The sequence below is a fragment of the Protopterus annectens genome, chromosome 5.part0, assembly GCF_019279795.1.
Source record: "Protopterus annectens isolate FY-2018-M chromosome 5.part0, PAN1.0, whole genome shotgun sequence".
Taxonomy (NCBI): domain Eukaryota; kingdom Metazoa; phylum Chordata; order Ceratodontiformes; family Protopteridae; genus Protopterus; species Protopterus annectens.
Window position 1 is genome coordinate 64,835,023 of NC_056735.1, and position 24,015 is coordinate 64,859,037.

General features: G+C 42.0%; 1 protein-coding gene across 4 annotated transcripts in view; it reads left to right on the plus strand.

Annotated features, from left to right (window-relative positions):
• ZNF654 (zinc finger protein 654) overlaps window positions 1-24,015 on the plus strand; it is a 1,580,889-nt gene that overhangs the window by 845,624 nt on the left and 711,250 nt on the right. For all 4 annotated transcript variants that reach the window (XM_044072140.1, XM_044072137.1, XM_044072139.1 and 1 more), the window contains exon 4: window positions 22,151-22,286. In XM_044072140.1, the coding sequence (XP_043928075.1) occupies window positions 22,151-22,286 (136 nt within the window). The remainder of the gene's footprint in view (window positions 1-22,150; window positions 22,287-24,015) is intronic.

The following is a 24,015-nucleotide window of genomic DNA, read 5'->3' on the forward strand; positions in this document are numbered from 1 at the left end:
TTCTGTCTAAGTAAAAAAATACTGCCTCCATTGGACCCGATAACATCCCAGGCTGCATCCTACATGAACTCTGGCAGGAACTTGCAGCACCATTAGGCTCCCTATTCAACCAAAGCCCAAGTACCAGGTTCATCCCAGCTGAGTGGAGGACAGCCAATGTCATCCCTTTACACAAAGGTGGAAAGTACACCGACCTGGGAAATTATAGACCCATCAGCCTAACTAGCCTGATCTGCAAGACCATGGAACCGATTATTATGGACCTCATTAACAAGGACATTGGCAACCTCCAAACACTTGATCCCACACAGTTTGGCTTCGTCAAGGGGAGGTCATGTCTGCTGAATTTGCTAGTCTTGGAGACGGTCACCAAAGCCATGGACCAGGGAAAGACGGTGCACACCACCTGCCTTGACCTGGCCAAAGCCTTTGACACTGTTCCCCACTCGGGCATAATCGATAATCTCTCAGCTAGGCATCAGTCTGTATGTTACCAGAGGAGTAGCAACTGGCTCACTGATGAAACCCACCTAGTCAAAATTGGAGAACCCACTTCAAGCAGTAGACCCGAAACAAGTGGCATACCCCAGGGTTTGGTCTTGGGGGCTCTTATTTCGCATATACTTTTCTGAGGTGGGGCTATGGCTGACCAACTTTGCAGATGACTGCAAGCCGGGTGCTGTCATCAATTCCCCTAGTGATCTGGACATCCTGCAAGAGGATCTTACTCAGACAAATGACTGGTGCCAGAAATATGGCCTCAAGCTGAATACCAAAAAATACATCATCTTCTCCTTTGGGGGAGAGTGATGTCCCCACAAATTATCACAATAATGTCCTAAGCACGCAATCAGTCATGAGGGATTTGGGGACCCAGGTTGATAGCAACCTGACTTTTGACCACCATGTTGCTTCTGTGGTAGGGAAAAGCCTTCTACATGCCCCACCTCATAGGGTAAAGTAAAGGGTATCTCATCCAGGGAAAAGGCTGTCATAACATCTTTGTTTTTTTTCCCTTATAAGGCCCATTGTTGAGTACAACACCCCTTTAGGCATGTACCTCAAAAAGCACATGCAGCAGCTGGAGAGACCACAGAGGTTCCTCAGCAGGAGAATCCAGGGCCTCAGACATCTACCATACACAGATGGGCTAAAAGCCCTATCCCTCTACTACGTTTCATACAGACTCATCAGAGGTGACCTCTGTCTGGCATACAAGGTGATCACAGACCCCACCTTGATGACCCTGCCGCATATCCCCAAGTCAAGCTCCACTCGAGTAACTCGCATGCACGGCCTCAGTCTGGTCTATGAAATCAGTAGGACTTGTTGACGGGACAGATGTGTCCCAGACGCTCACCCATCTATGGAGTAGACTCCCTCTGCACGTCAAGCAAAGCACCTCTTTACCCCTTTTAAGCGCAACATGGATAACTGGATGAGAAATAAAAAATATACCCCTGGGATTCCACCCGTGTCCCTGCTGGACAGGGGCATTGGTTGCTGACTTGTCTAAACATGGGCTCAACTCGTGGCTTGGCTCATAAGGGCCGGAGGACCAATAACCTAGTAAACTCCTGTGATCCCATGAACCCATCCACCAATACACACACACAGCCATCAATTCACATCCCCTTTTTACCCGTTGTTTGCAGAGGGGGTTAGGGTGTCACTGCAACAGTGACAGTCATGAGGAGACAATGTTCACACCGCAGGGTGGCTTGGCATGCCACTACTGTTATTTCAAGGTGTACACACACACACACACACACAACCCTGGCCAAGAATAGAACCATGGAAACTGTAGCCCTCCAGTGTTCGACTCTGAGTTTATGAAAAAATACATAAAAATTGTACCAATACTGAAGTCTCTGGTATTAGATACACACAGGGTAAATGACCATTTTAATAAATTTGCCACTTCACATAACACACTTCTCTCTCAGTACAGACTTGCCTTTCTCCATAGACATTTTACCAATATCCACAGCAGGTCTGCAAAGTAAATGGATTTCTTCTTTTGTCCCCTCTCAGGCAGACACAAACTGTTCAGTTATCCTTGACTTTTCTGAATGTTTTTTAGGGCTGCTCTTCCGACATTACTCACATAGTGAGGTAGGACTGCAAACACTAAACAGTAACATACATTTTCAGTTTCAGACTTCATGGCTTTATAACATGACAACTCAAAGCCTGTATTCCAGCATATTTCTATGGAAATATAAATATTTAAAATAGGATTGCAGATACTAAATGATGATGGACTTTTTGTTAAGGCTTCAGAATATGCTTGTTACTTCAAATGATGTTATTCCAGCAAATTCAAGTATGTATTATCATTTACAGTCTGTCACTGATTTGAGAGATTTGTTCTCACACACACGCAGTCATGTACACGTCGTTGAAACTGTCAGTACAGCAGTTGCTCGCTGAAGTCAGCTTTATGATTTTTTCTTCTTGCTACCCTCACTAAACGGAGTTAGACACCACATTTAGTAATGGGAAAAATAAAAAGGACATCCGGTTATTTCAGGTTCCCATCGGCTGTGCAGGCTGGATTAGTAGGTTTCCCTCAAGTCATGGACTTGGATCTGCATTCAGATTTATTACTTCTGTGGAAGTCATTGTCTGATTGCCCCTTATCTCCCTGTCCCAACTGGTTATAACTGCAATCTGGAGGCAGTCGGAGAACGGAAAGAGAGGATCTACCAGTGTGTGAAGTGGAGCAGTGAAACAGTGCTTCACTTCAGTATTAAATGAGTGTTTGCAGCAATGCTTTGTGCTTCAGCTCTAAGTTTCTCACTTATTCCTCTGGCCACTTTGTAGTTTGACTCTTGATTGGATGAGCACATCATCCTCTGTTATTCCTCTGTATCTCTAGACAGACTTCACTGTTTGTATTATGTAAGCCATGTACTACACACATCTCTTTTTGGGAATGATGGTGGAGCGTGAGTGTTTTACTGTAGCCAGCAACCTTTGAGAGGAGACAACTGAGAGGATTTGCAATTGTGAGGATCAAGTTCAAGCAGATTCCTTGAAGTGAAATGCAGTGGAGGCGTGTGTGAGACACATATGAAGTGTCACTACATATCTTCCCAATTACACTGTTAAGCCCTTCCCAGTTCTAGGTTCCTTTAGATCACACCTATGCTTGGCTACTATAATGACATACATCCCCTTTCTTGCCTGAAAGGTTCAAGACTTGAAATTACTTCAGACTTAGTGATACACATAGGGTCGAACAGTGCGGGAAATGATGTTTAACTTACAAACTGTATAAGAACAGGTAATTTAGAAGCGATTGTTAGCAGAGAATTAAAAACAGACTGGAAATTGCATAAAATAGTCTCTTTAGGAACTTGTTACTAAAATAAATGCTGAAATTCTCTCAAAAGGTACAAGAAAGAAAGCAGCAAATCAAGGTACTGCCAATGCAGCTGAAAACCAACAGAGATGTGCATTTCTCTTACGTCACTTCATACGAACCATTCATTGTGAAAGTATGGCATCCTATTCCAGTCTTCCTGTCTCTGTCTCTTACACACACATGAAATTCAAGATGCATCATTTTTTTCATTTCCTTGCTGGACATCAACTTCCCATACCATAAAATCTCAGACCGTAATATCAGCTTTGCCATCCACTGAAACAATGCTGTTTGGTTTTACCTCTGTAATTGCTGTCATTCCCATTAGGTAGCAAAACTTCAATTCAGAGGATCAGTATATCAGAAATACCACAATATTATACACATGAAAACTCACATTACGTAACAAATGCAAAAATCTGACCTAGTCCTTGAAACTATCTGATCCATTCCAATGTGCATCTGCTGTATACCACCCTCTTGCCATGACTTCCTTTCCTAGGCACTTCAGAATGCATCAGCAGTCTGAACAAGTAGGTTTAATCTACTTTTCCCACACGATATGCCTCTGGCAATGGCTTAGACATGCACATCCCTCCTTGTTCTCTGTATATACAGTTTAGCATCCATTACACAAACTCCTCTCCTTTAGTAACCTTCCATGTTACTATTATGGATCCCCTTCCACAAACTCCTCTCCTTTAGTAACCTTCCATGTTACTGTTATGGATCCCCTTCCACAAACTCCTCTCCTTTAGTAACCTTCCATGTTACTATTATGGATCCCCTTCCACCACAAAACATACACAGTGGACAAGTAGGTGAACCAAACCTCTTTGCAGTCAGTACTCTGTATCACTTAGGCATTATATACAAACCATTTTTTAGTCTGTAATTTAGCTTTTTTGATTTTTTGCTAGCTTTGTCTTCAAAACTATACCTAATATTTGACAGATTTACACAAAAGGATGCTTCTAATCCACTCCATTAGGCATTAACTAAAAGTAAACAGTAAAATTAACTTTTAATCCAAAACCATTTTTTTTTTTACATTATAACCATCACCACACAGTCAATAAGAAAATTATTTAAATGCCAAAAACTGGTAAAACTGTGCCTCTTTTATTACAGAAGGTTTGTTCACATGCTGCACCAGCGTCAGTAAGTGTGCAAAAAATGACACGAGTAACACAGCAACCAATAACAGTAGTCAGTAACATTCAAAATGTACATAGACTTAGCCCTTCTCAAACTGGTGAAACCCTAAAGTTTTTTGTTTCTTATTTCCCATCCACATAACTTATATGCCACAAAGCAAAACAGTGAAGCAGAAAGTAGAAAAAACATGCCTATTCCAAAAAGAGAAAAACATCCCAATGTATTGGTAGTATTCCATAAAGTTATGCTTCTAATCGTTTACTTGCTGCATCGATTCTTGTTTCTTGGAATAAGGGCATGCCACAAAGCAAAACAATGAAGCAGAAAGTAGAAAACACTTGCCTATTCCAAAAAGAGGAAAACATCTCAGTGTATTGGTAGTATTCCATAAAGTTATGTTTCTAATCGTTTACTTGCTGCATTGACTCTTGTTTCTTGGAATAAGGGCATTTTTTTTCTAGGCTCTTTTGCTCCAGAAAATGGAATAAAAGATAGCCCCCATCCCAATGCTACTTGACTGGTACATGCTACCTATCTCGGTCATCTCCTCTGTTGTGTAACCATCCATGCTCCTTTCCCTTCAATACACTGCTGCTACCCACTCCCTTAAGTGAATTTTGTGATTCTTTTATGTTCTTATATGTTTTTTGTCTGTTCTTAAAACAATTTCTTAATGGCAGGAGGGTAAAGAATCATAAACTAAGAACCCCTTTGTATGTATATCCTAGAGACTGGTAAAAGCTGTGTAGTCTTTGACTGGAGGGACTAATTCATTGCAATATATATTACAGGACCCCTCGGGGGGGGGGGGGGGTTCCTGGTTTACAGATAACTTGACAGAATCCTGTCTTTCAGGCTGGGATGTCTCAACATTTATAATGACAATGATATGCAATGATCCATCATTTTATAGCGACAGCAGTCTGCCAAGGAGGTCTGCATGCCCATTTCACTTTTATCTGGTCATCTGATATTTCAGACCACCGTGCTGGGTAACAATAACCATACAACCCCTCATTTCAGAGGAGTCCAGTACCCCAGTGAGATGAATGCTCATCCATGCAGCTCTATCCTCGTGGTCAACAAGGTGAGCTTCCATGCAGTCCTGTTTCACTTATGTTGACATTGCTTGCTCCTTCGATTTAATATCGTTCTAAGATTAAGCCCTGTAAAGCATCAGTGTGGCTTTACAGAATTTCAGTAAACCTCCAGAAACTTAACAGAAGTGACTGTATAGGTGTCTCTCCCTTTCAGCTTTTTGGAAATCATTACGTCTTCTTCAGTTAGGTCAGGAACCTCTGTGGAAAAGTCCAGGTTTGTTACAAATTTGTACGTAACAGTCTCGCTTACACTGATCCTGTTGACTTAGGTTCAGCGCAAGCTTCAACCCCTGCCCCCCTCAAACCCCCCAAAGGTCCTTTCAACATCCACAATACTTGTCCCACACCTCATATCTCCATAGGTCAGGTCTTACAGGCCCTATCCTCCAACCTCACTACCCCCCCAATACAAATGACACTAATACAAGCTTTACCCTCAAAACAGTTTCCACCACTTCAATCAAAAGCATGCTTTCCAAACTAAAAACCTCAACAGCAGCCAACCTACTCCCAAGCTATTTCTTGAAACTTACAGCAGATGCTATTGCTATCCCAATCTCCACTCATAAACAGATCAGTTGTTGAAAACTATGTGCCCAAACTCTGGAAAATATCCTTTGTTAAACCCATACATAAAGGTGGGACTTACACTGAACTTAACTACAGACCCATTGCTATACTCTTCCCCCCCCTGACCAAAATCCTAGAAAAATGCATCCATACCCAGGTGCTAAAATATCTCCTACACAGCAACATCCTGTCACCTACTCAACATGGTTTCTGACCTGCCCTTAATACCATTACAGCCCTCCTCTGCTTCATAGACACAGTAAACATTCTCAAAAATGAAGGCCTGCAGGTGTCAACTCCTTTTGTTTTTTTTTTTTTTTTTTGAGTATGTCCAAAGCATTTGACACAGTCTCGCACCAAATCCTGCTGAACAAACTAAACCAGTATCACCTATCAAATTCCACTCTGGTTCCAAAGCTACTTAACTGATGGGTACCAAGCTGTGAAATGGGAAAATTCTCTCTCTCCTCAGGTGCCCATAAACTATAGGAGTCCCACAGGGTTCTATCTTGAGACCACTACTATTCACAATCTTCACAAATGACCTCCATACCTCCACACAGCATGCATCTAACATTCAGTATGCAGATGATACTACCTTAATCTGTGCTGCACAAAACATTTCCGCCCTTTTGCAAACAACTCCACTAGCATTCTCAGACGTTGAAAACTACCTTAACAAAGCCCAACTTATCCTCAATCCAAAGAAAACTTAGCTTATGATTATAGCCAGTTCTAACAAAAACACTGATGATTCAATTCACTATCTACTCCACAAATGCTACTCCAATCAGGTGTATATCACGTTGTTGAATGCTCACGTGTTCGAACAACGTTTTATTGAACCTGGAAGTTCGAAATGCGAGAATTTCAAACACACAATAGTGATTTTTTTCCCAGGAAAAAAATTGCTGTTATGGTACAAAACCAAAAACACACACGTACACTTCAAACTGTTCCTAATGTGGGGGGCTGTCCCCCCACCCCCCTACTTAAATATACCAACTCCGAGATTGCACCACAGTGGAGGAAATAGCAAAGCTACAAAAATGGCCTGTTCCACGGCTTTGCTATTTTCTCATTTTGAACTTCCGGGTTCGATATTATGACGTTCGAACACCTGCTTGTTCGACATGATATAGACCCCTCCAATCGCTCCAGTGGCACGGGCAAAGCTATTGGAAATAACCATAGACTTGCACCTGAAATTTGATAATCAACTCAACTTAACTGTTGAAAAAGTACATGCCAAACTGGGATCACTCTACTGTATCAAACAGTTTACCAACAACACAAGATCAGCCATTGCTCGCTTTCAACTTCTATCCATCCTACTCTATGCATCTCCCATTCTGACTAATCTAAACAAAACTGAACTAAGCAAAATGGAAGCCTGCTATAACAGAATTGCCTGCTTTGCTGCAAATTGCTCATATAGAAATCTTCATTGTACTGCTTTGAGACAGCTCCACTGGGTTGAACTGCCCAACCTCCTAACCTACAATCAGCTCTGCCTCTGTCATTCTGTCTGTTACGTCCCCAGTAAGTGTCCTGCCCTCAAAAACCTAGTACAACATCACTCAGCCAAAAGGCCTCTTAGATCATCAAGCAAACTACTACTAGAAGTCACCAACAGCTACAATAGCTTTGGAGATGTGCTATATAGTAGTTCAGTGGCTAGAAAATGGAACTCTCCCCACTACAAAACACATCTTCCAAAGCCTCCTTTAAAAACTTCATTAGGCAACATCTCAAGCAAATTTTGCAGTGCCATGACTGCTTCCCAGGCTGCTGAAAGCTGATAAGGTACACATACTTAACCTATATTACTTGATAATAGTTTTCACTCTTACTCTCAAACACTGGCTAATTTACAATGTATGTAGTGTACCTGAGTGCTATGTATGTATTCTACCTATGTTTCAGATTTCAGCTGTAAATCACAAATCTATTAATTACCTTTATTTTTAAATTAATATTTTCTTGTTTGTTCGCTCCACTATAACTGTTGATGTGCTGCATACCACAGTAAAAACATGTCTTTTGTAATTTGTGTGTATACTGATCATGTCTAAATATCTAAATGTATCTAATTTTTCTGTGGGGAGCTTTTCTCCCCGGGCCTCTGCTGAAAAAGGGCCTTTTCGGCTCGGTCAGACACCCCCAGTTAAATGTAAAATAAATAAATATCCAAGGCAAAGAGCACAACTTCCATGGGGCCTAGATAGTATCCCAGGATGTGTTCTGCACCATCTCCAGCAAGAACTTGCTTCACCATTAAACAACCTATTCAACTACAGCTTAAGTACTGGCTTCATGCCAGCATAGTAGAGCCGTCATTGTCATCCCCTAGCACAAAGGTGGTGCCACTACTGATGCGGGAAACTGTCGCCTCATTAACTTGACAAGTCTGATCTGTAAAGCCATGGAGCGTATTATTATGAATCTCAAACAATGACATAAGCATTGACCCCTCCCGGTTTGGATTCATCAAGGGCAGATCTTGCCTGTTGAACTTGGTTGACTTCTTTGAGACCATCACCAAGGCCCTGGATGAGGGAAAGTCAGGACATGCAGCTTAACTTGGCCAAGGCCTTTGACACAATCCCCCACTCTGGCATCATTGAAAAGCTAACACAACTAGTCGTAAATCCATATCTCATCAAGTGGGTGGCCAATATGACTCCACCGATAGGACCCACAAAGTCAAAATAGGCACCTCCACCTGTGATAGCAGACCTGTCACTAGTGGAGTTCACCATGGTTATGTCCTGGGACCCCTACCATTTGGCATCTATTTCTCAGGGTACAGGAAATGACAAATTAACTGTGGCTGATCGTTTGCCGATCAAGTTGGGTGTTGTCATTGACTCAAATCATGTTAACATACTGCAAGAGGGTCTCACAGCAACTAAGGACTGGTGCCAAAGTCATGGCTTCATTGGCAACCCCCCAAGCCCACAACCTGTGGTGAGATACCTGGGTATACAGGTTGACAACAAACTCACATTTGACCATCATGTAGCAAGTGGTCAGAAAAGCCATTTGTTTGGTTCATCTCATAAGTAAAGGGATTGCATCCACAAAAAGGTTATTACCTGTTTGTACTCCTTTCTCATTACACCAATAATTGATTATAAAGCCCCATTTGAGATGTACCTCTCCAAAAACATCTGCACCAACTGGAAAGGGCACTGAAATACCTCACAGAGAATCCATGGTCTGCAACACCTGTGTTATGCAGACAGGCTCAAATCAGTATCATTCCCCTCCGGATGTCATATAGATTGCTCTGGGATGATCTGTGTCTTGCCTACATTGCCTACAAGGGCAATCTTGGATCCTGCTGTACTAGAGATGCTCCATATCCATAAGTCTAACAACTCTGGCACTATCCGCTCAGAAGGCCTGAACGTAATATGGGACATTAACAAAACCTGCTGGAGAGAGAGGTTTGTCTCCCAGAGGCTTCCCCATCTCTGGAATAGACTACCCATAAACATCAAACAGAGCACCTTGCTGACCCTCTTCAAGCAGAACCTTGGTGAGTGGATGGGAAACCACACATTTTTGTCCCAGGGGTTCTGTCTATGTCCTTCACTGACAGGGGTGACAAGGGCTGACTGAGGTTTCATTTTGAGGATAAACTCTTGGCTAGGCTTGTAAGGGCCCCAAGGTCATTAGCTTAGTAACCTATGATCCTAAAAAAACAGCCGCTTTGAAACCTCCCATTACTAATCCCTTCCAAGTGAGGTAAAGCCCTCTTATGTCCGAGGCAATCACTTCTTCCGGTATGGGCCCTAATGAGTTTTCCTTTTTTTCTCCAGCATGTAGTCTCTCTAGAGTCGACCATGCAAAAAAAAAAAAAAAGAAAAATTGCCACATGGTAAACAGGGACATAAACTTAGTAAGTTCAGCACTTGAATGGTTGGGCAGGTGAGACAAGGAAAAAGCAGTTACTATCTGTCTAATTAACCTTTTGCTAGTCCTAGCTAGGTATTCACTCTGAAAATAATCAACAGCATCAAGCAATGCAACTAATTACATGGGAAAATTGCTCACACATTTTATAAGCAAGAAGGGTAGCTAGCTAGGGGAAAACCAGAATCTCACACTTAAGTAGGTTTTATCTATATTACCAGTTTTTTTTTATTAAATTTTGTTTCATAGTACTACTACTTATAAAAGAAAAAACTATCTGGAACTACAATCAGAGCAGCTATATTGCACAGTTAAGGCCAGATTCAGAATGCTAGTGTGAGCTAAAATCAAGCACTTAGTGCAAAATATCTGGACAAAGCCAGACCAAAGTCCACCACTCCAATGTATGTTATTATCTAGTGATATAAATCTTCAGATCTTACCACTCAGTGGTCAGAAAGGCTGAATTTTTATGAGGAATAGACAAAGCATTGTGGCAAAAGTCTGGGGATTCTATAGAGTAAAATAATTTACCCATCGCACGTAGTGTCAACAGCAGAAATGCACTCCATTTGCAACAGTCGCTAACAGCAAAAAGATGCAGTCAAGAACTAAAAACAATGTGATTTTTCTGAAATATGACTTGAGGCTGGAAGTCGGTAAATAGGCATAAAATTTAGTTTCAGGTTTGATATCCTTCCGAAAATGGATGTAAACTCATATCCTGTAGTTTATCAGCCTTCACAGTTTACATCATCATTTAACGGTTGTCCTTAGTTTTAGCCCCATTATTAAAGTTTTTGTCTAGATTTCTTGCTTTAAGAGGTTGGCAATAGATAGCCCCGTTTTTTTTTTTCAGGCTTGGTCAGATATTTTGAGCTAAGAAGTTCCGAGGAATGCAAACCCCTGTTAACTGCTGCTGTATTTGCCTCAGAACAATCGCTGTCACTCTTCCCAAGCAGAGATACACAAACATGCTCTCATTCACGCATACGTACACTCAGAAGCACTCTACGTTCATAGTGTTTCACTGTTGCAGTCATTACTCTTGGGTTATCCTGCTGGCAGGCTACCCTCAGTCGGCCAGAATTCCAAAGTCTAGGTCCGGCGTCGGTTGCTGTCGCCTCTTCCCTGATGTCAGTGCGCCAGGGGTACAAAAGATGCAGCCAATGCCATTTTCTCCAGTCTTTCTTGCCACGCGGTGCCCGAAACAAAAGCAGTTCGCAAGTGCCTGTTGGCCGACTCCTGAGATTTTCAAATCCGAATTTCAGAACCGAAGTCTTCATTAAAGCTAAGTACCCCGTTGGGGAAACTTTTTTCTTGCTCCAGACCGATGTCAGAAAAAGTTAACAATTGTATTTCTTGTGGGAAGCAAATACCTCATAAGGATTTTCACTCTTATTGTATTCCTTGCCTAGGCCCTGATCACAACATTGCTAGCTGTCGGTTTTGTGCTAGATTTAACCAACGCACTATCAAGCGTCTGTTCGATTTTGCATTTCATTACTTTGGCCGAAGATTTAATTATATAATGCCATCGGAACAGCCGACAACCGGAGTTTACAAAAAACGCAAGGACAAGGATAGGCATCCGAACTCCAAAACCGACGAAGCCTCTACTAGGCTAGTTGCCGGTTCTCAGTGAGGCGCTTTCGCAGCCCCTAGCGCCCACTACCTCAGAGCCACAGGCCGCTACCGACTCCCACGTGGAGCCAACTGGGCCTCTGGAAACTCAAGGTATTGGACACTTGGAAAGCACTCCCTCAGATGGGTCCGAAGCCGCTGAGCAGCCATCAGCTTCTGAGGGTTTCTTCAGACCCACACAACTATATATTAAGCCATCTTCAGCTTCAAAGACTAAAACAGCTCTAAAGACAAAGAAACAGTACAGCATTCTCCTACTCAGGCTTCCATGCCTAAAAAACAGTTGCTCAAAATGGCCGAAGACCTAATTACTTTGATCAGGGGCTCCCATCACCCTCCTGATAAGAGGCCTAGGCAAGAGACAGAGTATGATTCTTCTGATCAGGTATCTATTTCCTCTGATTCTTCTTCTGAACAGGATTACTCCATGCTTCCCTATAAGGATTCTGATGCTGAAGAATCCATTCCTTCAGCCTCTCCTCCTGAGGACTATTCTTTTGGGGAAACGCTTACTATGAGGGAGCATTTCCACTGGGAGAGCCAAGATTATTCTGAATCTAAGAAAAGGCTCAGAGACTTTCTGCTTCTTCCTCAGCACAGACCCCTTGCTATTCCCCCTGTTCTAGACATTGTAGATGTATTTTCAGAGTCCGGTCTGTCCCCTGACTCTTTACCCCCTGCACCTGCTAAGCCAGACGGATACTACAGGGTCCCAGATTCTCATAAATTCCTATATGAAAACTCCGCTGCTGACCCAGAAACTATATCTCAGGGTCCCAAAGGGGTTAAAGCTTCCACTGCAAAAAACTCTGTCCTCTCTGATAGGGACTCCAGGGCTCTAGACAGATGGGGGGGAAAAGTTTACATTTCTGCCACCCTGGCTGTAAGGGCTTTAAATTGTCAATTTCATATGCTTAAATATCAGCAATATTTAATGTCACTGCTTAAATAGAAAATGTTGACAAATACTGAATGTTCAGAGGACAAGGAATTGCAGGATTTATTGCATGCAACTGAACAAGTGGGCAAGCATACTTTGCAATGTGGTTATGATTCACTGAAGGCCTCTTGTAGGGCCGCTGTTACAGGTTCTGTTATTAGAAGGCATGCTTGGTTAAAGGAACAGAATCTGCCTGATAATGTCAAAGCAAAATTATTAGATGCACCATTACAGCATGATACTTTGGTACTTAAGCAGAAGAGGTGTTGGAAAAAAATGGAGGATAAAGCAAAATCCATGCATACAGTCAAGGATTTCTTACAGGTACAGCCACCCAGGTTTAGCAGGAACTGGCCTTCTAAAAATTGGTTCTTTCCAGTCTCAGACAGACCACAAAGAAGCAGGTACAGGCGTCCCAGAGGCAGATCTCAGCCCCAAGGCTCATACAGGCCTAAACAATGGGGTGCTCCTACCTCCAAAAGCGGAGAAGACAAATCGCAACCTTACAAGAAACAGTCCCAATGACTTTCCTCTACCAATTCCAAGCAGTTTTCTTTTGACAGCCCCCTTAGGGGGAAAACTATCACTTTTTTCATCAAATTGGCAAATGGTTACCCAAGACAAATGGGTCCTGAACGTAGTGTCCCAAGGCTAGAGGTTCCATTTTCACACCTCTGCCAAGGTCAAAGGGCATGCCAGACCTTCCACACAATCAATGGGCAGAGGCACAAAAACAAATTACAGCCCTCATAGACATGAGGGCCATTCAGCAAGTACCACAACAAGAGCAGGGGCAAGGATTTTAGTCCAGACTTTTCCTAGTACCCAGGAAGGACAAAACCTGGAGACCCAATTCTGGACCTGTCTATTACTAAATACGTTCCTGGAAGTTCCAAAATTCAAGATGTTGACTCTACAGCAGCTACTGCCCATGCTGGGCAAGAGGGCTTGGCTCGTAACTTTGGACCTAAAAGAGGCATACCTGCATGTCCCAGTCAGACAATCTTGCAGAAGGTACCTCAGATTCATAGCTGGCTCGATGCATTACCAATTCTCTGCACTGCCCTTTGGCTTATCTACTGCGCCCAGAGTCTTCACAAAATGCCTGGCACCAGTAATTGCATTTTGCAGACAAAAAGGAATTCAAATATATCCCTACTTGGTCGACTGCCTAATTCAAGCAGAGAACAAAGACACTCTTCTAAAGCATCTGGCATTTGTAAAAAGATTACTAATTGGCCTAGGGTACACAGTAAACGAAAATAAATCAAAACTAGTGCCCTCTCAAGAGATAATATTCCTGTGTGCAAACTTAAATACAACTGCCCAGATGGCTTATCTCACACCAGACAAGCAAAAACAACTGACTACTTACTTCAAGAAATTGGCAACAAAAAAACACTTATCTGCAAGGAAAATCCTGCAGGCCTTGGGTTTCATGGCATCTTGCATTCTAATTCCATATGCCAGACTGCATATGAGGAAACTACAATGGTATCTGAAAAGTGTTTGGACTCAGCATTGCCACAACCTGGAGACAGTAATTGCACTCATTCCCTGCCTACAACAGGAGTTTCGATGGTGGGCAGAAGCCTGTCACCACAACAAGGGTCTGCCATTCAGTTTACCCACAGCCAGACAGACACTGACAACGGATGCATCAGATTATGCCTGGGGGTCCATATGGCAGGAAAATGTATTCAGGGCACATGGCCTGCAAACCAGATGCATCTTCACATCAATCAAAAAGAGATGGTAGCTGTTCAAAATGCCCTGACAGTTTTCAAAGACCTGCTTCATCCAGGACAGTTACTGATAGACAACACTACGGTCATGTGGTACATAAGCAGGGAAGTACACATTCCTACCCCCTCTGCAGACAAGCAATGACCTTATGGGAGAAAGCATTGGCCTTTCAAGTTCACCTGCAAGCACAATTCCTGCCAGGAAAAACAAATACTCTGGCAGACGAACTAAGCAGAAACCTCGTGGATCCCCACGAATGGAAACTGGATCCACAAGTCTTCAGCATGATAATAAGGAAATGGGGATGACCAGACATAGATCTATTTGCCTCCCCTCACAACTGTCAATTGCAGAAATTTTGAACAAGGATTTACCACAAGCAGGCATGGAAAGTGGACGCCCTATCATTCAGCTGGAAAAATCTTAACATTATTTGCTTTTCCCCCACTGCCTCTCCTTCCCAGAGTACTCTTAAAGGTCAGACAAGAGGAGCCAAAAATGATTCTGATTGGACCATTCTGGCCATGCTAGCACTGGTACCCGATCCTAAAGAGCTTGTCTCAAGGTCCAGCATGGATATTGCCTCAAACTTCTCACTTGCTGACCCAACAAAACAATCGGATCCTGCACAGCCATCTCAGGACCTTAAATCTGGCAGCATGGCGGATAATGTAGCCATTCATATAACACTCCTCTTTCAAAAGCTGTTATGGATGTTATCTTGGAGGCCAGGAGGACCAGTACCAGAAAATCTTATGCAGAAAAATGGAAGAGATTCTGTGCTTGGAACCATCCTCAGATTTTACAATACCTGACTGAGATGCTGAACAAGGGCCTTTCTTTCTCATCAAGTAAGATTAATGCCTCTGCTATTTAAGCACATTACAATATGGAGCCACCTATCTTTTCTCATCCTTTAATAAGGCAGTACCTCAGAGGGGCCAAAAACATTAGGCCTCCAAGGAGAGCACCAATTCTGTCCTGGGACCTCAATTATGTCTTGGAGAAACTCACACTGCCTCCTTTCGAGCCAGCGTCAACAGCAGATATAAAATTCTTATCCTGGAAAACAGCTCTGCTCCTAGCCATAACCTCTGCAGGGCGAGTCTCGGAGTTACAAGCACTCATGGCTGTGGAACCTTTCATCATTTTTCATCCAGACAGGGTTTCTCTGAGGACAAACCCTACATTTATGCCTAGGGTGGTGTCCAGTGTGGCCCTCAACCAAACCATTCACTTGCCTACCTTTTACCCAAATCCACAGAACAAGGGTGAGAAAATTCTGCATTCTTTGGACATACACAGGCAGTTGCGCTTCTACTTGGACAGAACAAAAGCTTTCAGAAAGACTGAGCAACTTTTACTGTCATATGCTGCAAGATCACAAGGAAAGGCTATCTCAAAACAGACTATTTCTAAATGGATAGATCACTGCATCCGTTTCTGCTATTTTCAACATGGCAAATCAGTGCCTAAGGGCATTAGGCCTCATTCCACCAGAGCAGCAGCCACTTCAGCAGCCTTCCTCAGAGGAGCACCAACCAAAGAAATCTTAGAGGCTGCAACTTGGAGTTCAGTGCACACCTTTACAAAGCACTACCACTTGCCTATCTAAGTGCAGAGCAGGCTTTGAAACTGCAGTTCTGCATGGCCTCATAACCTCTCCTAATCCCATTTTGCCCAGCCACCCATCCTCAGCTTTGGGATTCTACCCAAGAGTAATGACTGCAACAGTGAAATACGATGAACATAGTACAGTTGTGTACCTACCATAAATGTAGATGTTAGTGTATTTACTGTTGCAGTCCAGGTTACCCACCCACCATCCCCCTTCTCTTTGCTGGGACTTGTCTACACTTCTCTACCCTATACAACCTTTTTGGTTTATTTGCTTGTAGATAAAGGAAATGTTATTTTTGTGCATGCATTTCTTATTGGTATATTTTTCAGCCTACCTATTTGGGGCACCTGACAATCTGGGGCAAGAAAAACTGAAGAAAATGGCGTTGGCTGCATCTTTTATACCCCTGGCGCACTGACGTCAGGGAAGAGGCGACCGCAACTGACGCCAGACCTAGACTTTGGAATTCTGGCCGACTGAGGGTAGCCTGCCAGCAGGATAACCCTAGAGTAATGACTGCAACAGTGAATACACTCTAACATCTACATTTATGGTAGGTACACAACTGTACTTTTCACTCACACAAACATGGTTACACTCACAGACGCAGACAGAAACAGACACAAACACGCACATTCTTATTTTCCTTTTTCTAATTCATACATCACTGTCGCACTCCGTAGTCAGCAAAACCACTAACTGCTCCACCAATCTCACTCGAACTCTCATGCACGCATACACTCACACACACAGACACAAACAGAAACCCACACACTCTCTTCTATTCTTGGCTTTAAACTTCTTATTTCCTTAGTTTACACTGGCTAAGCAGTGAAAGTGTTACTTAACCCGAGTAAAATAATGACAACCCTTATGTTAGTGTGAGGTTCATGGCAGCTGAACAGTCACTCCTGGCGTCAGTGACTAGAATACAGATTTTTTTGCAAAATGACTAGATTTTTGCCTTGTAAGTTAGGTCTGCACAGAAATGGTTTGCTGGGGAATGACTACAAACTTCAAGTCACAAAACAGTGACATATTTTTCAGTTGTACACCCATCTCTCCGCTAGTGCACACAAACGCAAATTTGGAGATCTGAGCAACTGAGTTTATATGAGCAATATTTAAAATGTAATCGTATGTCCAATTAGTTTTAGCTTGTCACGTTTGCTTGAACTAAGACGCACAAGCTTCACACAGGTGCAAGAACCAAAAAAAAGACCTGCGTTACCCAATTTTTAAAGTCTGCCGGGACGGAACTCTTAATAGCAAGTAAAAACCATGATCAGCAAAGAAAATTTAAAGCAATCACATTAGGGAAGGTTACTTAACACACACACAAAAAAAAATCAGTACAGAGCATAGCATATTTATGGGACAAAAAACAGGACAGTGGAGATTTGAAGTAAACACATACCTAATGTAAAACGAAAAATATCGGCACTGGAAAACGTGTGGTACGAGGAGGTATGATAGTAATCCCTCAACAAAACAAAGGCGTCCAGCAACTGCACCGAATAGAGTAGTTCCTACAGTCAGTGAGCATCGCATTTTTGTTGGCTGCAGGAAGAAGAATAAAAACATCTCATGCATAGTTAATTTATGGGGGCATTCACAGGGCGAATGGACTTCAAGGAGGCGTTTCCTGGGCAGTTCTTGGGCAGCAATTGAGAAAAAAGAAAAACATTAGAGAGCATTATTAGCAAACAGATAGAGTACCCATACATTCTCTACAAGACTGTTTTATGCTTCAAGATGGCTCGGAGTACCGGAGCTGTTAGAACGGCCAATGAAAAAAATGGTTACTGTCGTGATTTATGAAGGGATATGACTGAGTGGTACATTTGGAAGTTGAGGGAAAATAGGACCTAGGAAATGAGAAAACCAAAGCAGCACGTAGTGGTCCTTTAAGTTTAACCATTCCCAATCAAGCAGATAATAGTGCCCAGCTGGGTTCAAGGCAACCTTTGCCCAAGCAAAAATGCCATTCTTACCGTTGTCATTACATATGTTCCTCTTTCTAGCTTTGTCTACAGCATTAAAAAAAACCCTTGTGCAAATTTTTCCCACAGGAATCTTAAAAAGTACTATAATCTTAGGAGACCATAGGCACATAAGCAAAGCAATTGCATCACATACTCCAAAATGTCAGTCTGGAGCAGTTAAATTCCCAACTAGGCCCAGCCACCAATCAGGGAATTGCACAGCCTTAGACCTTGATCACCAGTATCTGGTGCACACACCTTAGTGACCACTGGCCTGTTCTCTTTAATTGGTCATTTAAAGCTACCAATCCCTGTTCACAATTAGTTATTGGCTGACCTTTCCCTGAACGTAAACTAGCTAGGTTAAATGGTACCATAAACTCTATAAACTGGACACCTTTGTGCAGCATGAGGTTGCTCTCTCCTGCTTTATTGATACCATATCTGCTGATCAAGACTTATTTCCTGACATGCAGATGACTAAGGTTTCAAAAGTGTCCCTGGCTTACAAACTAAATCAAAAATCTGATGAAACCGAGAGAGGGCTTGGCTGAATTGGAAAAATAAACTTCAGTAACAATCACCTCAGCCCCCCCCCCCCTTTACACCAAGACTATCTCACATTAACTCATTCCCTCTAGTACAGCTCTCTTGAGTGTGTACTTTTAACTCCCAGTGGGTGTGGCTTGAGCTTTTAAAAAGATGTTGTCATCACCTTATAGTTCAAAGTCATATCTCTCGAACCTTTAAGTGTCACTAGAAAACTGTAAATGACAAACTCTTCAGGATAAATTAATCGTTACAGTAGTGGCATTCATTCATTTCGATGCTTTAAACTGGATTGTGTAAGCCAAAATAAAGGCAGTGAATATTAATTTTGTAATGTTATATAAACAGCTTATGATATCTCAGTAACTGTTCAAGCACGACATACTGCCAGCAGTATTTTCTGCCTATAGCTGTGAGCTTTCATATGAGGCTATGCAGTTCTGTCTGTTACCTGATTGTTGAGATAGTCACAGAAATATAAAAATTATTACAGTACAAAAAAGTATACACAATTTAATATCTATTTACATTAGACCAGAGGTCAAATATCAATACAGTTGTTTGCCATAATGTATGCTTTAAAGATGAAATCTTATGATACCTTGTAGGTAGCATGGCTTTGGAATTACTAATGCAAATATGAAGAAACAATATTTGACTCCATGAGGCGTCAGTAGGAGCAAATTGCCACCAGAGCTTAACCCAAAGCTCTTCTGGCAGGAAATAAAAAAATCTAGCTGGACAGTCTGCAATTTCCTCCTGTAGCTCACCTTCTCCAACTACTTGTACCAGCTCCATTGCTGCTGAGAGCTGCAAATTCTACCTTTATTTCTTCCACCACAGCCATTGCTAACTCTTCTCCCACCTTGGGGACCTCCTCCACTAATCAGTATTAAAGGTCAAAAACTTTTGATAACCAGTATTTCGCAGTCTCATAGGTTAGTACTAGGCTAACTGTCCTTGTGGGCCATTTTATGCCTAGCCAATTATCCCATGTGAGAATCAAACCATGCACTTTGTGTCTGCAAGGTAAACACCTTACTCATTATATGCCATCCTCCCACCCAGTCTTCATCACACTGTCCTCGAAGCAGCCAGCAGAATAGCCAAATCACTTACTTGTAATTTCCGTCTCTCTCCTCCAACCTCAGATAGAATTCCACCAACCATAAAGCATTTACATTTAATACCTTGCTCAAAGTTTTCCTCCTCTAAAACTTTTAAAGATTTTTGTCCTATATCAAATCTTTGTCCACTGTCAGAACTATGGGGGTATTGTTTACAAACAACTCCTCAAACATATAAACAAGTATGGACTCTCTAAAGACAAACAGTTGTTACAGAAAACAATTTTCAGTACTTTAACAGCTCCACTCACAGCAACTGACATCTACAGCACTATCAGTGAAGGACTCATTACATATGGCTTCTTTGTAGATATAAGGACCTTTGAAGCTCTGAGCCATGGCCAGTCTAAAAAAATCTTTGACAGTGAAACCATAAAATGGTTCCAAGGTTACCTTTAAAACGAAACTTTTCAAGTTCACCACAATAAACAAATTTCTGTCATAGGAACTTTCTGTACTTTGAGTCCCACAAGGATCAAGGACGAGGGCCTTTACTGTTTTCACTCTTTATTAATGGCAGTAAAAGTGACCTGTACTCACTAACTGGCATTGTATATGCAGATGACATCCATCCTTGACAGTCCTGTAGATGCCTAACAAACTTAGAATTGTAAACTTTCATTAAACAGGATCAGTGTTCAGAAACAAACTTATAATCGGTTCAAAAGAATGAATCTTATGCTTTTTGCCTCTAACTGCATACTTCCTACCCTACCTAGTTGTACCATTTGACTTCCACAGCAGTATTACTCCACAAGTTACAGAATATAAATATCCGCTTCACCGTATACCAGTTTTTTCCTTTTTCATCACATACTTCTTCATTGTAACTGAATTCCCTTGTCAAACCAAAACTATGCTGTACAATCTCTCATCTGCTTACCCCAGAAAGTATAGATTATCTTTGCCAAAAAATGTTGTCTTGCCCAGACTCTAATGTGGTCTTCCAGTACTAGCCTTCAACTCTGTTTATAATACAGAATGGTTACAAATTGCTGAAAAAGAAATATATGCTGATTTGCCTTGCTGTCAGACTACTAAGCACACCACGGCGAAGTACTGATGAACCTAAACTGGCTACCTTTCACAAGATCTTTTTACTTGGCAGGCACTTGATTTTCAGCGTATTAAATGAATGTTATTGCTCACACTTGAGAAGAAAATTGCCAATAAGGGAGCAACTCTGCTCACTTAAAAATACCCAGGAAATCACTCCTACCCTAAACAGACATTCATTTAAAATTGTCGTCTGGGAACAACCCTTTTCCCAATTGGGCCCTTCACTGTGAAATAAACTTCCAGGAGATGTAAAAGCTGAGACTGCACTCCTAGTATTCCAACAAGTAGTGTCTGAGTGCCTACATAATGAAGCAGAATGCATGTGTCTTAGGGAAAATCGATAAGATGTACACAGTACTACTATTTATCCTGAGTTAGGATTCCTCCATACATCTCTCTTAGTACCACATCTGCCTCTCTCTGGTTTTTCGCTGTGATTAAACTACTCACTGGGGTCATGATCGGTTAAGAATCAGTCTGCCTAATTAACTACAACATTATAAACATACATATACCACACAATCACAAAACTGTAAATATGTACATATTTTTCTGAAAATGTGTATAGTGTAGTTAGCATGACGTGTTGTAAATGCTGCCATGTATTTTCTGTCATTGTGCTCCTATGTGTAAATGGTTTTGTAATAGTGTACAAGTCCTGCTCTTTCTGTATAAAACAGTTGCATCTTTTTACCCATCTGTGTACATTTGTCTCACTACTGTACAAGTGATCCAGTGTATAAAGTGTCTCTTAAGCCTCTGTGTCCAAGTTGTGACTGAAGTGTCTTTGTAACCATCCCACCTACCAGATTATCAAATAGTAAAACCATCTCTTTTCTCAGCTCTTTCTTTACAGGGGTCTCTGTCAGTACTGCACTTGGGATGGGTAACACTGTAGCACATGTTTAAGGCGAAGGCCCTTGTGATCTGTCCAGAGTGGAGGTTGAAGTCTAATGTGCCTTTAGGAGGGCACACCACTCAGTGCTTTTGTACTACAAGGAAAATAATTGGGTGACTCCTCGTTTTAAGCCATGTGTTAGACTGACATTTGAGATTGATAGGAGAAGCCTAATTCGTTGGGATGCCCACAAAAGCTCAGGGGTTGTCATTTGGGGTGGAATAGGAGGAGCTTAACTCATAGGGATGTCCTCAAAAGCTTTGGAAGTCAGATCAAGGAGGATTGATGTTCAACTTGGGCCCTTTCCTGTAGACAATTTTATACTGTAGCATGTATAGTCTGTGTGGCCATTACTCGTCAATTTACAAGTAGTACTGTACTTTCTTTGATAATGGCATAGTTGAATTAAAAAATGTATTTTCAGAATGCTTGTATATTTCTTGTTGTCCTCTTGTTTTCTAGGAATGTTGCATCAAGTTAAAGAGGTTTGGTTGTGTAGATCTGGAAAAAGTGACCAAAATAATGGCAGATGGGGGTCCTTGGGACAACACTGTTCTGCAGACAATTCTAGCTGGGCAGACACCACTTCAGGATTTAGGTACGTAGTAATCATTTTATTTACTTAAATGTCAGTGTGAATAACAGAAATGTCTGCAGCATTTCATTAAAGTTTGCAGGGATTCTGTTGAAAAGTTGGCAAAAATAACTTCTTTCAGTTCTGGTGGCCAGAAAATGAGCTTTTTCTCATTGGCAGAAAAGATGTCCTTATGTGAATAGTGTCTAACCATGGGCATCATTAATGTGACTACTTAAAAACCTTTAAACCCCCAAACTGATGGACATGGTCACAGTAATCAACTCACCTGTATGGTTGAATTTGGTAGTACTTCAGTCAGTCCATAACAGGATTTGGCATAAGGGTTCTGTTCGTCAGATTCAGAAAATACTTTCTTCTTTGTCATTGAGTTTGGTTTTAGAGTTCAGTTTGTTTGATAAATCGACCTACATTTTTGAAATTGTGAATGGTTTGTTTGCCTAGAAGCAAGTGGATGAAGTGAAAGAATTCCAGTAGGGTTAAGCAATCACAAACACTGCTACTGCTAATATTTGCCAAGGTGTGCCCATGGTGAGATTCACCTGGCTTCTGTTTTTGTGATGTTTACAAGCCAGGGAGTTAATCACAAGTGAAGACAGTGCAATGTTGCAGTGGTTAATGTCACTGCTTCACAGTGCTGAGTTCATCATTTCATTTCCTGGAGTTCCTTCAGTGCAGAGTCTGTATGTCCTCCTCCTTACCTTGGAGATTTTTATGTGGTACTTCGGTTTCCTCCCACATCCAGAAAAGATGCTGTAGGTTCATAGGTAGGTACTAGGCTATTGGCCCTAGGGCCTATATAAGCCTAGCCAAACAGTACACTGGCTTTTGCCACCCAAGAAAATTATTTTCCTGTGCCTGTGTCAAGCAGAGCCACAGAAGTGATCCCCGGGGTGAATTTCCGATCTCCCATCCAATCATCAAGATTTTCTTGAGTGCTAATGAGGAGCTTTGTTTGATATAGATAGGTAGTTTGTTCCAGAGTATGGGAAGTCTCTGAGACAGGAATCTATCCCTGCAGCATGTTCTGTTTATTGTGGTGACAAGGTTTAGGTCCCTAGAGCGTGTAGCTCGGAGGGATTGGGATTTCTTAATGTGGAGCATGTCCAACAGCTCTGGGTTTGACATAGTTTTCTATGTTAGGCAGAGATCGCCTCTGAGTAGGCGATATGCGACAGAGTAAAGGTGGAGTTTTTTGAGACGGTCTGCATAGGGCATCTGTTTGATGCCGGTAATCCTCTTTGTGAAGTATTTCTGTGGCCTTTCCAGTTGCTGTAGATGTCTTGTGAGGTACATACCAAAAGGGGCGTTGTACTCTATAATGGGTCTAATGAGTGATGAGTAGAGGGGAACAGTGACCTGTTTTTTTCCTGGATGAGAAACTAGGAGCCATAATCAAATCTCCTAACGATGTGGACATCCTACAAAAGGGCCTCACTGAGATAGATGCCTGGTGTCAAAGCCATGGCCTCAAGCTCAATTCTGAAAAGTGCATCGTCATCCCTTTTGGTAAAAACTCTGTACCCATGAACTACCACATAGGCGGTAGTCTACTTAATACCGAAAGTATGATAAGAGACCTTGGGACAGAGGTGGACAGTAGTCTCTCCTTTGATAATTACATCGCCACAGTAGTCTGGAAATCCTTCTGCATGGCACACCTAACAAAAGGTTTGCAGTCATCTGCGAACTTTGTTAGCCAAAGACCTTCTGTGTTAGCCTGTACTTTAGA